This window comes from Ipomoea nil, unplaced genomic scaffold, assembly GCF_001879475.1.
Source record: "Ipomoea nil cultivar Tokyo-kokei standard unplaced genomic scaffold, Asagao_1.1 scaffold1576, whole genome shotgun sequence".
Taxonomy (NCBI): Eukaryota; Viridiplantae; Streptophyta; class Magnoliopsida; order Solanales; family Convolvulaceae; genus Ipomoea; species Ipomoea nil.
The window spans coordinates 4326330-4340180 of NW_017618004.1; the positions used below are offsets into that span (position 1 = coordinate 4326330).

A 13851-nucleotide genomic window follows, 5' to 3' on the forward strand; every position below is an offset into this window, starting at 1 on the left:
AGCAAAATCTAACGCGAACTATAAGCACTCAACTAGTCATTACAGATTTGATTTCTACATAACGATTAAGGTCTATCGAATTCTATCTATTCCGTGTCACCCGAAAGCACAAGTTTGGTCACCTCATCCGCTACAAAATTCTGCTCATGGAAAACATTTAAACATGAAGAATGCAGCCACCTCCTTCAAAGAATGAACTTTGAACCTTGCATTTTAATTTTAAATCTTTTCAAGGAATGAAGGCTGGTAAGCTATGGAAGAATTCCCCTACATGCCTCTTTGCCTCATGTAGTGTTTTCTCCACTTTTCAATTCCTTCTTTGGATGTGTCTCTTTGCCTTAATGACTAACAAGTTAATAGTTTAAGTTGGGCCAACCCCAAATCCTAATACACATTATGCAATACTCAACATATCTTACTTTTTAGGGGCCCTGTGCAATTGTCCTGGTCAAGACCGACATTAATTAAATGTAACTATGTGCAATATATCTGATGTCTCTTCTTTTTCGACAGTATAATTACAATTGTTGTCATTATCTATTTTTAAATGAAGTTGAGTGATTATTTTTAATTTTTAATAAATAATGACTTAATACTATATCTTAATTTCATATTAGTATTAGAGATATGGCATTACAAATATTCACAATGAATGTGAGAATCATCTCACCAAGGATTACCAATATTTTGTAGCTAACAAGTGCAATTATTGATGGCTCAAAGAATATGAAGTGATACAAATAGATTGTATATAGTTATTATAAAAATTTCTCATTTTGTTGGAGTAGAAAATGTGCAATAAATTAGCACAAATGTGTTAGGATTTATGACAATGTATCTCCTAAAATCATGTCATGTCCTTCATGTCTTCCAATTTTTAAGGTAATGGGTAATGATATATATTTGATAACTCATATCTTGCGACTTTACTAGATTATATTTAATATTTAATTCTTTCAAGACTAGATTATATTTAATTTCTTGTCAAAAAAATTATATTTAATTTAATATACAACTTGTATACGGAGTCAAATTTAAAATATTGATGTTACCAAGTCAATTGTACAACCAACTCAATTAAGTTACGAATTGTCTTATATAGATATTTCTTCTCATTGATATTTTGACCATTCTTCTAGCACTAGATTAGAGTAATATAACAATTCTTTACAAAAAATCTCACTCTAATACTTCAACAACGGAGTAATTATGTTGTATAGTTCTGTATTGTTAACGGACAACATGTAAAAATAACTTTTAAATTATATAGATGTAAATATATTTGTTGAATTCTTTTTAGTTTTAAATATAAAATTTAAAATAAATATATTTTAAAAATCTTCAACATCCATATTTATTATTATTATTATTATTATTAGTATTATTGTTATTATTATTATTATTATCCTTTTAACTATTATTTTTTAATATTTATAATGTCATAATTATAAATAAGTAATTAATAATACGGTTTTTGTGCTGCTATTTAGTCACTAACTATTAAGTACATATAAATACACCACAAAAATGTAAAAATGCATCCTTAGATGTGGTACAGTGTTGCATTTTTTGAACAAGTTCTACTACATAAATTCTTAAATTTTACTCCCTTATTTCTACTCCTTGAAATGGCAAATCAAGATTGATTATTTTCATCATGTGGTATCACAAAAAAATGTTTACATCAAAACATGTGAGATGAAGTATAAATCGAGAGTATAAAATGAAAATCTACCAAATATTTTTATTTTTGAACACTATATAATGTATTTTTCATACCTAATAATGAATTTGTACTGACGGTCTGAAAAACATTATTTAACCAGTAATAATTCAGCAATAAAAATAGTCCATATTTGGTCCGACGAAAACTTCCCCGTTACGAAACAAGAGCACAATGTATGAACTATGACGAAGACTTGGAGTTGACAGTTTCCCAAATTTACATTCAAGGTTTTTGGCATTTTGGGAGTGGTATATAAGATTAGATTAGCTATCGAAAATGGAAAGCCTTTGTTCAGGTCTCTTCAGTCTTCTCCCTCGTTTTCAGCCCTCTGTTTCCACCAATTTCACTCTCGGGTCTGCTTCATTTCTCAACCCTAGCTAGTCATTTTGTGTTTTTGGTTCCCTTATTTTAATCTATTCACTCACAAGTCACAAGCACGTTCAGGCATTCGCTGAATTTTTGATTCCCTTTGTTAATTTTAGATAATAATTAATAAATATTTTGGGTCAGTGATGGATGATCTTGAAAAGGCAATACTGATAAGTTTTGATGAATCTGGAAGCGTTGATTCAGCGTTGAAATCACAAGCAGTTGCTTTTTGTCAGCAAATCAAAGCTTCTCCATCAATTTGTAGCTTGTGTATAGAGCGTTTGTGTATAGAGCGTTTGTGCATATCGAATCTTGTTCAAGTCCAGTTTTGGTTCTTGCAATGCCTGCATGAGGCTCTTCGTGTTAGGTACTCGGCCATGAGTCCGGAGGAGAAGTCGTTTGTTAGGAAATCAGTGTTCTTGATGGCTTGTTACGAGAGCATTGATGGGAAGAGCTCAGTGAGGGTTCTGGATGCTCCGGCATTTGTAAAGAATAAACTTGCTCAAGTCGTGGTTACTTTAATTTATTTTGAGTATCCAGAAACTTGGCCATCTGTGTTTCTCGAGTTTTTACCGAATTTAAGTAAAGGGGCTTTGGTTATTGATATGTTCTGTAGAGTTTTAAATGTGCTGGATGATGAATTAATTAGTTTGGACTACCCAAGGAGCCAAGAGGAGCTGGCTGTTGCAGGGAGAGTTAAGGATGCAATGAGGCAGCAATGCATTGGTCAGATTGTTGGGGCGTGGTATGAAATTGTGTCAATCTATAAGAACTCTGATTTTGATTTGTGCACTACTGTTTTAGATTCCACGAGGCGGTATGTCTCTTGGATTGACATTGGGTTGATTGCAAATGATGCATTTATTGGGCTGTTATTTGAGTTGATATTGGCCAATGGCCTGCCTGATCAGCTCAGAGCTGGTGCAGCTGATTGTGTCCATGCAGTGGTTTCAAAACGCATGGATCCAAATGCCAAGCTCATGCTCTTGCAAAATCTTCAAATAAGAAGGGTTTTTGGTTTAGTAGCTGTTGATAATGACTCTGAACTGGTATCAAGCATAGCTTCTTTGCTTACTGGGTGTGCCATTGAGGTCTTGGAATGTTTCAAGCAATTGAACTTGGAGGACAGCCGGGCTGTCTCTATGGAGGTGCTGAATGAGATTTTGCCCTCAGTGTTTTATGTAATGCAAAATTCTGTTATTGATGAAACATCAAGCATTTTGCAGTTCCTTTCAGGTTATGTTGGCACAATGAAGAGTCTTTCTTCATTGACAGAAAATCAGCTATATCATGTAGGTCAGATGTTGGAAGTCATCCGTTCCCAGATTCGGTTTGATCCCAGTTACCGTAGTAACCTGGATGTATTAGATAGAATTGGAAAGGAAGAAGAAGATCGGATGCTTGAGTTTCGGAAGGATTTATTTGTTCTACTCCGCAGTATAGGACGTGTTGCTCCCCATGTTACTCAAACTTTTATCAGGAACTCCTTAGCTAGTGCTATTGCACCTACTGCAGAGAAAAATGCCGAGGAGATAGAGGCTGCACTTTCCCTATTTTATGCACTTGGGGAATCAGTAAACAATGATATGATGAGTACAGGAAGTGCTTTTCTGGATGAACTAGTGGCAATGCTTTTATCAACAAAGTTTCCTTGCCACTCTAATAGACTTGTTGCACTGGTATATTTGGAGACAATCACAAGGTATATGAAGTTTGTGCAGGAGAATACACAATATATTCCCCTAATTCTGGGTGTTTTTCTTGATGAAAGAGGCATACACCATCCAAATATCCACGTGAAACAAAGGGCAAGTTATCTTTTCATGAAGGTTGTGAAATTACTTAAAGCAAAATTTGTCCCATACATAGAGACCATTTTGCAGGTATTACATTGCCATTTTTATTCTCCTCATTTCATTCTTGTCTATATCATATTTTCATTAACCAGTAAGACAGGTTTGATTTTCCTTGTGCATACTCATTTTTTAAATGGCATTTTAGAGGCTGCAAGATACGGTTGCTCAATTTACAACTACGTATTGTACTTCTGAGGAACATTCATGTTCTGAAGATGGTAGTCACATTTTTGAGGTAAATGCTAATGGTTTTTCATATTACCAGATTGTATTTGGATAATGGAATTGACCTTTTGTGTCTGATGCCTTTATTACTCTGACTTTGTTTGACACTTTACAGGCAATAGGCTTATTGATAGGAGTGGAAGATGTGCCACTTGAAAGGCAATCTGAGTATCTTTCTGCATTGCTTACTCCTCTTTGCCAGCAGGTCAAGTTTGATTACCTATTGAACTTATGATCAACTTGAACAGTAGTATGAGGTCTCATTTTCATTATCTGTTTATATTTTATATTTGTCAGTATTGTGGTGGAAGAAAACACCTGGGGTGGGTTCGGTGTGTTGATTTCCTTCCTCATTCTGCAGTTCTGCACATTCATATTTGATATTTATAATCTTACTGGAAGAAGTTGGGAAGAGTTTCTTATTGTTTATATTAGGTGCTTGGATACACGGCATGCAATTATAACATTGCACTTTCACATTGCTTTGTTTTTATTTAGTGACAATGGACATTTTAAGCAGGTGGAAACATTGCTCTTGAATGCCAATTGGGAAGAATCTCCTTTAAAGATCACTAATATACAGCAGATAGTAATGGCCATTAATGCTCTCAGCAAGGTCTTCATTTAACCTCTCAAATCTCATTTGGCATTTTTATAGCACCCTGTTTTCTTTTGCATACTTACTATGACTTTCTTTACACACTCAGACTCTATTTCTGATACAAAATTAATATATTTTTTCTTCACCGTTTCATTTTTGATCGCGTTTTCTATGCATGTTCATATCATTAATGCAGGATCTTGTTTTAAAGTCTATTTGGGAATAATCCTAAAGAATTAACCATATGACAGTTATAAATTTTATTTGTTTTATATGTTATTTTTATTTATTAGTTATCATTTATTTGCTTTTTTATAGATTGTACAATTATTTTGATGTTGGATTTATGCTACTTCAGGGGTTCAGTGAGCGTCTTGTGACTGCCAGTCGTCCTGGAATTGGTCTTATGTTTAAGAAGGTTGGTGAATGTGGGCATGTTCATTAATTTTGTATATCATTTATACTAAAAATGTCTATTTTGAACTTGATAAATTCTTGATATTCTGTACCATCCATTTGAGTATTACATGTTAAATGTAGATCATTTGCCTTGTAGAACATTACCTTGGGCAACTCTTTAACATACAATTATTTTTCTTATTAACATATTTGTGTACCTTTTCATCACTTAAAGTTGGCAATGGTGAATTATGTTGCTCTCTGACTTCTGCGTTCTGGCATCTAGTTCCTAACAATAGTTTGAACTTTGAATTTATTGATTCATTTTTTTGTTTGAAAAAAATGTACACAAATTAAAGCAGGAATCTAGGATGGGATTAGTCACTGATGTTATTTTGAAATGATGAACAAGGAACAACTGCATTTGTCTCCTTTCTCTTCCGCATTATTGAGTGTTTTTTTTTTCCTTTTTAACTGAGGTAGTAAAAAATGACTGCTTATTTTAATTCCTTATCCAGATTTAACTATATTTCTGAACTATACTGATACTACCTTAACTTCTTTTCATTCAGACATTGGATGTCATGCTGCAGATTCTTGTTGTATTTCCAAAGAAAGAGCCACTGCGCTCTAAGGTATGAATTTGGTTTCTTTCTTATCTTGTTGAATCTCACAATTTTTTACTGATGCCCAATACCCATTTTTAGGTCATATCATTCATTCATCGTATGGTGGACACTTTAGGAGCATCTGTATTTCCATATCTTCCAAAGGCATTGGGGCCATTGCTTGCAGAAAGTGAGGTAACAGTTTTTGGTTATATTTTAGTTTGTAATGTAATAATCCTATGGTAGTTGGCTAGTTGGACAGGAGTAATTATCGGGTATTTATTTGTGATTTTCCCCAATATGTGGTGATATGACATATTGGTCTAATAATATGAGGTATTCATTCACCATAATATTTCTCTTTTTCACCATATGTTTGAGTACAATTATCTCCACTGTTTTTTCTGCTTGATTTGATGATAGTAAAATTGTATTGCTATTTATTTTTTTACTTAAATAACATATCAGCCAAAGGAAGTGGTTAGCTTTCTAGTGTTGCTTAATCAGCTCATCTGCAAATTCAACACTGCCATAAGTGACATGTTGGAGCAAGTTTACCCTCCCATTGCTGGTAGGATATTCAGTATTCTTCCTAGAGATGCTTTTCCATCAGGACCTGGTTGCAACACTGAGGTATGTGAACTTCTGAAGTATGTGCCCATTTATGTTCCTGTTCAGGTCCAGTTTTCTTCATTAGCATACCAATTATCAATACTTTCATCTCTTGTTCCTTAGATAATTTGAACTGTTCCTTCTTTTCTAACTTTCTTGGGATTGCAAGCTGTTATAGCTATGCCCAATATTGGACTCTACAAGGTTTGCTCTGTATCTTATGAATCGTGATTGCTTTACTTCATAGGAAATCCGTGAATTACAAGAGCTTCAACGAATGTTCTACACCTTTCTTCATGTCATTGCCACCCATGATCTATCATCAGTTTTCCTTTCCCCCCAAAGCCGGGTGTACTTAGATCCAATGGTGCAGATGCTGTTAAATGCTTGCTGTAATCATAAGGATATTTTTGTCCGGAAGGTTGTTGTAGTATATATATTTTACTATTATCTTATTATATATAATAAACTCAGTCCAACTTTTTTTCAATTTCTGCTATTCAGGCCTGCATACAAATATTTATCAGACTAATAAAAGATTGGTGCGTGCCCTATGGTGAAGAGAAGGTAAGTTCCTTTAGATGCACGGTCTCATGTGAGTATATGTTATAGGTACTGAAAGCATGAACTGTTGTCCTCTTCAGGTGCCTGGTTTCCAAAGTTTTGTGATCGAGACATTTGCAACAAACTGTTGTATTCACAGTGTTCTTGATGAATCATTTGAGTTTCGTGATGCAAATATGGTTAGTTGATTCATAACAATTATTTGAATAGCACTTAATTTGGGTCTAGTAATGGTAATTTTTATGCTGTGTTAAAAGGATTTTATAGTAACCATGTTTCTTCTTGCAATTGATATTATAGTATTTACCTCAATGTTTTCATTGCAATATCTTTTTATGCCCCTGCTTCGGTCTACTCAGTATCTTATTCTGTCACTAATTTCATTTATGCTAGATATTCTCTTTTCACTTCATTATTCTTTTGGGTGTCGTAGAACAATAAAATCGCATTCAAAGTTTGTACGATTTGTGAACGCCCAACTGATTTTCCTCTCATTACCCTTAATTATTTGGCAGCTTATTTTATTTGGCGAAATAGTGTTGGCTCAGAAGGTTATGTATGAGAAATTTGGCAACGATTTTCTCATTCATTTTGTATCTAAAGGTTTGCCCAGTGCTAATTGCCCTCAAGATTTGGCCGAGCAGTACTGTCAGAAACTACAGGTAATTGTCCAGATTCAATCAAAGTGGAAACGCTTTACATTTGGTATAAGCTGTTCATGTTAGGAGACTACAGTAACTAATTTTTTACTGTCTTGCTATTCTGCCACTAGGGCAATGACATGAAGGCACTAAAATCATTCTACCAATTGCTCATTGAAAAGTTGAGACTCCAGCGCAATGCCAGCACGGTTTTCAGATAGCATTTTCAGAACGGAATAGTTTGGTCTCTGATGTTTATCCCTGTTGAGCTCATTAAACTATGTTCATCAGAAGTGCGTTCCAATTATATCTTTGCATACTTGAACAACTTCCGTTTCTCTGGATACCCGCACATTATACACCCCGCTGGATAATTACATTACAGACTATTGCAGGGCACTTTTCTGTAAAAATCATTTCTCTTGCTGCCCATGGAAACCCAGGTATGTGGGTGATTTCTATGTTGCATAACTAAAGTTTGATAATACCCTCTATTTTCTTCTCTTTTTTTTTTTTTTTTTTTTTTTTTTTTTTTTTTTTTTTTTTTTTCATTAAATAGGTGTAAATCTGCTGCAGCAAATTCTTAGTACTAAGAATGTTAACATGCTCAGTTTTGGTGGTCCATTGTGAAAGATTCTGCTAGAGTGGCTGGCCTTGTATCAATCTTACAGCACCCAAATCCATATCGCCATTAGCCATTGTGTAAATCTTTCAAGTATATGTATATACATATTCTCCATTTGTTCTGCTTATTCATTTTATTAAAATATTTTTCTTATATTTTGATAGATAAAATGGTACACCTCAACTTCTCCTTTGTTTCTAAATATCAGTATCAGACTACTCAGTCTCTTTGCTTGACTTGTACTTGAATATTAACTCTTGGGCTCGTGACCTTTTACAGTTTTACAAGCCTGTTGTGACAACAGTCAATGGTTATATCAATAGCAATGTGTGGATCATGGTCTACTTTATAACAATTGATATTAGGGCGTCACTAACCCTTCTTCCCTTTTCTTCCTATTTTGTGGGTTCCAATTCTTTCACATCACCATATAATCTCTTTACCTATTTTATTTTATTTTATGGAAAAATGACAAGTTTGGTCTTTGAGTTATAGCCGTAGTGATGACTTAGTCTATGTGTTATTACCATATCTATTTTTAGTCCCTCGGTCATGAGTGAAGTGGCGAGTTTGGTCTCTAACATTAGTGGTGCGTTGATAGTGTTAATTCCAGGGGTGAAGTAAATTCTCAAATAAAACTTGTATGCAATATAATCTGTTACCCTCATTTCCCCTCAAATCGATAAAAACCTTAAATCTTCAATGTAATCAACGAAGAAATCCTACTACGCAGCTGGTTTGGAGAAGAAATCCTACAATGTATTCAAGAACGTTGTTGGGCACAAATCAATCTTTCACTTGTCTAGCCGTTTTAATAACCACCGTATGATTATTGCAACACAGTTAGACACATCCATATCAACCCATTCAACTCCATTTTTTTTGAAAAAAATCAAATTTCAATATTTCAATTCTATTTATAAAAAACAACTTAAATTGCAATTTTTTTTATAAATAATTTTTTTTAAAAAAAACTTACTCCATAACTTGGTATCTTTTTCCTGGATTAGTATAACTCCATGACATTTTCATGAGTAATAAATCACCACATTTCCATAGGAAATTATCTTTGAATTTTGGTAAAAATATGAAGTACCACAACTAAGAGATGACATTCTATAAATAATGGCTAAATTAGTTCATCAATACTACAAATATTGCTTATTTACTTGAACATATAAAATATGGAAACAACTTACCTATGCATTTCGCAGCTTGCAAGTGGACGAAATTAGATGTCAGTGTTTGGAAGATGAAGACCTTTGATTTCGCTGCTTGAAAGAAATAAGAAAACAAATGTTGTTGCACAAATGGGTTTCAATATAAGAACTAAGAAGGATATTATAATTTGAAATTTATATTTTACCATGTATTAATTGTTTTAAAATTTTCCGTTAGCTGCAGATGAAATACTAACGTCAGGGGCCAAACTCACCACTTCGTCCATAATAGAGGGACTAAAAATGGATACGAAATAACTTAGGGATTAAGTCGGAACTTGAGAATAACTCAGAGACCAAAGATGCAAATTTTTTTTATTTTATTTATAAAACAAGGGATGGGGGACAACTGCGCATCTTTTGTGGTACGTGAACAACATGCGCCACATGATTGGTGGTGTATGTTGCCCACACGCCACACATTCTGGGAGACAACCTTCGGAGATGACAATCTCCCCGGAGATTGTTTCTTTCTCTCGATTTCCCCCCTATCTTTCTCCCTACTCTTCTTTCTCCCCTCAAATTGGTGCATTCGAGATGCCCTTAATAAAATAACAAAATCTTTTGGTACACCCTATAATGAAAAGTTAGAGTATATTGTCTGAAAAGGGTCACTAAATGAATGGTGTATAATTATGGTACTAAAAGATTATAAGTTTAATTTTATCAACACTTTCTCGACCGATTATATCAGGTTGTTCAAAATAAAAAGGAACTGAAATGATTTCATTCAAAATTGTTCTCCCTTGCACCTTACTATTTTCTTTTTAGGCATACCTACGCAAGAAGAGGAACCACAAATAGTTGTTAATAAAATATATTATCCCGAAATGTTCTTATACGTTACTTTGTATTTCATACTTTGGAATTTTTTTACATATACAAATAATTATTAAGTAATGGTTAAAAAAAAAATAGAATTTGGTAAAAAGTTAATTATGGTGTGTAGGAAGAAAAGTTTGACCCATTGACCGTATCATGCAGTAGAAAGAATTGATTCATTTCCACTTTCAGACCAAGAAGGCAAGAAACGCCTCTTTCTGAGGCTCGAGCGATCTCCGGAAGCCACTTTCTCCGGGCACTGTAAGAAAGCTTTCCCGTCAATGCTCGTGCCGTCGAGAGTTCCATTTCTCTTCCTTCTCAGATCTCTCCTTCGCAATCATCAGTGGTAAATAAAGCTTTAATTTGATTTTTGGCGGTAAAAGTATTGTTAGGATTTCCAAATCCGGTGGCTTATATATGTTCCCCTTTAAGGTTTGAAACCGGATGAACTATTCTTAAGAGTAATAATACATTTTTCATTTTCGTTGTAATTTTCAGCTCGATGCTTCAAATGGCCCCCTTCTTCACAAAGTTTGTTCTCTTCTTCGTTCTAATCTCCACTGTGTGTCTCTCTCACAGGTAGGCAATATTTTAGAGATTCTTCCATCTCTACTTTGACAATGAATGCTTGTCTCGTGAGCTTTGTTTTGGATTTAATTTGATAATATATATGGAGTAAACTATTGCGGTGCCAATTCTTAAGAAAAATGAAAATGCGCATTTGGCTATAATGGACTCTGACTAGTGAAATCAATGAATTTCTAAGTCATTGTAAACAAGGTTCCATGTGTGATTCAAGCTTGAAGTTCGATCTGAAAGGGTTAATTACGCTAGATAATTAGATATTCTGTGTCATTTGTAAAATTAGCACTTCAAGTTGTTAGTTTATGATTATTTATCTTGTTCGTTTAATGTGCATGAGCTGCAGAAGTGAGGGAAAAAGATGATCAAATGCAACGTATGGTTAGATTATAATTATTCAGTGCTTGTTTGGATCAGTTGGAGCTTATTGAGAAATAGTTTCAACTGTGGAGTTTCTTCTTTGCATCTTATTTAACTTTATTAAAGGCGATTTTGGCCTTGTTTGGTAAATGGTTGTTGGCTGATAGCTGATTGTGTTAATTAGAGGGTATAACTAGTTGATAACATTAGCTGTTGTAGAGAAGTGTTTGGTAAATTAGATGTTAGCTGATAGCTGTTTGGTATAATTTCTTTTCTCAAAAAGCTAATTGAAAAAGTTGCTTGGAGTAGCTTTTTTAAATTTTAACATTTTGGAGTTGCAAAAAAGCTAATTAACTAAACACTTATATTGATATTTTAACTAAATCAAACAATTAATAGTGGTCAAATAAGTCAAAATTGGCATAACCAATTTTTTACCAAACATGGCCTTTATCTTTTTTTGCGTGTTGCCCAGCTTATGCTTTTTTGAGTGAATAAGCTCGAATAAACCCTAGGCCAAACACTGATAAGGCCTTGAAAAGAGTCAATTACTAATCTCCCTGTTATGATCAGATCTTTTTCATCCCAAGATGGTTGAAAGAAAAAATAGGAATAATGCTAGGACATCCATCATTTCAGATGGACCAGCTTGAAGTGCAGCGAGTCTAAAAGAGGGGGAAAAGTCGGGTATGCCTAAAAGTGAGAAGGCAGCAATTCTTATATGAGAACAGTAACCATTTAAGGATCATGTGTGTGTGTGTTTTTTGTTTCAATATTTTCAACTTTATTCTAATTTTGGGACTTAATTTGGAGATGCAGTTCTGATTGTATTTTATCTTTTAAGTTGTTGACCTTTTTAGGAAAGGGCTTGAGGTCATTGAGCTGCTGATTATATGAATAAGATTATTGCTAACTTTCTTTGATGCTCTAAACTTGTAGATCTTCAGCAGCCGTTACTGCAGAGAATGAAAAGACCTTAGCTATGATTAAGCCAGATGGAATTTTGGGTAACTATTCAAGTGTTATAAAGGAAACCATTAATAATCACGGTTTCAGTATTACTCGAGAACTATTTGTTCAGCTAAGCGAGGATACTGTGAAAAGCTTTTATGCTGAGCATTCTTTAAAGAGCTTCTTTCCGAGCCTCATCGAGTACATGACAAGGTATTTTCTTCTTTTTTTGCTCTGTTTTGCACTATGAGTATCGGCTTTTATTATACAATGTAAGATTCTATTAGTTGTTGAATGCAAAGTTTCCCATGTATCTCTCTGCCTCTCTTGTACACAATAACAAAAACGCAAAATTTTTTTAAAAAAATTGAAATTGCTGATCCATTTCTCATTTGTTTACCAGTGGCCCGGTGCTGATAATGGCTTTAGAAAAAGGGAATGCGATTGATGATTGGCGTGCTTTAATTGGACCAACTGACCCTCTCAAAGCCAAGGCTACTCATCCTCACAGGTCAACAACTTATATTCTTTCATTTACTCCTGTGCAATATAAACTTCCTATCGGGTTTTGCTTAGGTTCTTACCATGACTCCCGTTTCTATCACTTTCAGTATCAGAGCCATGTGCGGGCTGGATTTGCAAAGAAATTGTGTTCATGGTTCAGACTCGCCCCAATCTGCAGCCCGGGAAATATCTTTTTTCTTTAACGAGCCATCTTCAGGTCAAAATTCTTTCTCTGTTGTGTTTGACTTAACCAGCTATGACCAAATTAATTCATAGGAAAACAATAACCAACATACTTCATGAATTTCATTTGAGTTTTCATCATATTGTGATGCCTCTTAGAACATAACCGCTGGAGACCAAATACCCCAACATACCCCAATGTAACCAAACTACCCCAACATACCCCAATGTAACCAAACTACCCCTCCCCCCTCCCCTCACACACACAAATTGTTAAAGAAAATGCCTTCTAGCGTATTGACAAAAGGAGAAAGATTGTTTATAAAAAATAAAAAGAAAGAAAGACTACTAAGTATTAAGTAAGCAATTGACTAAAGGAGATAACTTTAGAAATTCCTTAATGAAAGTATCAAGAGATTCTTTTTGGGTTTTCATTGTCATTGCTCGCATTTTCTGAAGATTGCGTTTACATTTACTCTGCAGGGCATGATGAACTATAAGTTCGAACATTTGAAACACGATGTACGTTGTATACTCGTATCATGCCTCGGCCAATGGCAATGCATTACACTTAGAGCTCGTCGAATATGGACAGCATCCCCGCAACCTTGCTATTAGCTGCATCCTGCAGTAGACACGGCCTAAAAGAGTCGCAATCTATGTCATGACTACACTACCTATGCTTTGCACTTAACATCTATTTTGTAAGGAGACAATGTTTAGATTGTTAGGCTATCGTTATCCTTTAAATACTCTTTCACTTTAAAAATTGAGTCATATTTTCACATCATCAAATTTGTAAATATTTTCTTTACGTCATTGTAATTTTGACTCACTTTCAAAATTAGTACTGCTCTTTAAACTCACTTTTATAATACAAAATAACAATAAGATAATAATTTTAAAATAAGAAAAAGAAACATGTACAAAAGATACTATTTTTGCAGCTTTTGTGCTTATTGCCAGCTTGCAATACACTGTGATTTCAAAAAAAAAAAAAAAA

At 34.2% G+C, this 13851-nt stretch overlaps 2 protein-coding genes across 12 annotated transcripts; both read left to right on the forward strand.

Moving 5' to 3' along the window:
- The first annotated feature begins 1884 nt into the window (after positions 1 to 1884).
- On the forward strand, positions 1885 to 8545 carry LOC109190773 (exportin-T-like). 11 transcript variants are annotated; one of them, XR_002055782.1, is made up of 15 exons: positions 1885 to 3978; positions 4097 to 4186; positions 4292 to 4381; positions 4697 to 4792; positions 5136 to 5195; positions 5749 to 5811; positions 5884 to 5979; positions 6253 to 6417; positions 6644 to 6817; positions 6901 to 6963; positions 7041 to 7139; positions 7476 to 7622; positions 7733 to 7894; positions 7987 to 8044; positions 8161 to 8545. XR_002055782.1 is itself a non-coding variant. In XM_019341365.1 (13 exons), exons 1-13 carry the CDS (start codon positions 2239 to 2241, stop codon positions 7820 to 7822), a joined length of 2973 nt encoding a protein of 990 aa, XP_019196910.1. In that variant the 5' UTR covers positions 1885 to 2238; the 3' UTR covers positions 7823 to 8095. The 11 variants fall into 11 exon arrangements, 1 of the variants encoding a protein (XP_019196910.1); XR_002055784.1 differs by having other exon boundaries at positions 8178 to 8545; XR_002055787.1 differs by having other exon boundaries at positions 8213 to 8545.
- Positions 8546 to 10432: 1887 nt separating this feature from the next.
- Positions 10433 to 13643, forward strand: LOC109190256 (probable nucleoside diphosphate kinase 5). Its single transcript, XM_019340730.1, has 6 exons — positions 10433 to 10614; positions 10767 to 10847; positions 12150 to 12374; positions 12565 to 12672; positions 12773 to 12882; positions 13332 to 13643. The coding sequence occupies exons 1-6, from the start codon at positions 10550 to 10552 to the stop codon at positions 13346 to 13348; spliced, it is 606 nt and encodes a 201-aa protein (XP_019196275.1). The 5' UTR covers positions 10433 to 10549; the 3' UTR covers positions 13349 to 13643.
- The last annotated feature ends 208 nt before the right edge of the window (positions 13644 to 13851 follow it).

Bases quoted from the DNA above. Each gene is read 5' to 3' on its own strand.
- LOC109190773 (XM_019341365.1), top strand. From the start codon at position 2,239: ATGGATGATCTTGAAAAGGCAATACTGATAAGTTTTGATGAATCTGGA. The intron at 4,793-5,135 runs GTCTTCATTTAA...ATGCTACTTCAG, and splicing joins CCATTAATGCTCTCAGCAAG to GGGTTCAGTGAGCGTCTTGT. The intron at 7,623-7,732 runs GTAATTGTCCAG...TTCTGCCACTAG, and splicing joins AGTACTGTCAGAAACTACAG to GGCAATGACATGAAGGCACT.
- LOC109190256 (XM_019340730.1), top strand. From the start codon at position 10,550: ATGCTCGTGCCGTCGAGAGTTCCATTTCTCTTCCTTCTCAGATCTCTC. The intron at 10,615-10,766 runs GTAAATAAAGCT...TGTAATTTTCAG, and splicing joins CTCCTTCGCAATCATCAGTG to CTCGATGCTTCAAATGGCCC. The intron at 12,673-12,772 runs GTCAACAACTTA...TATCACTTTCAG, and splicing joins AAGGCTACTCATCCTCACAG to TATCAGAGCCATGTGCGGGC.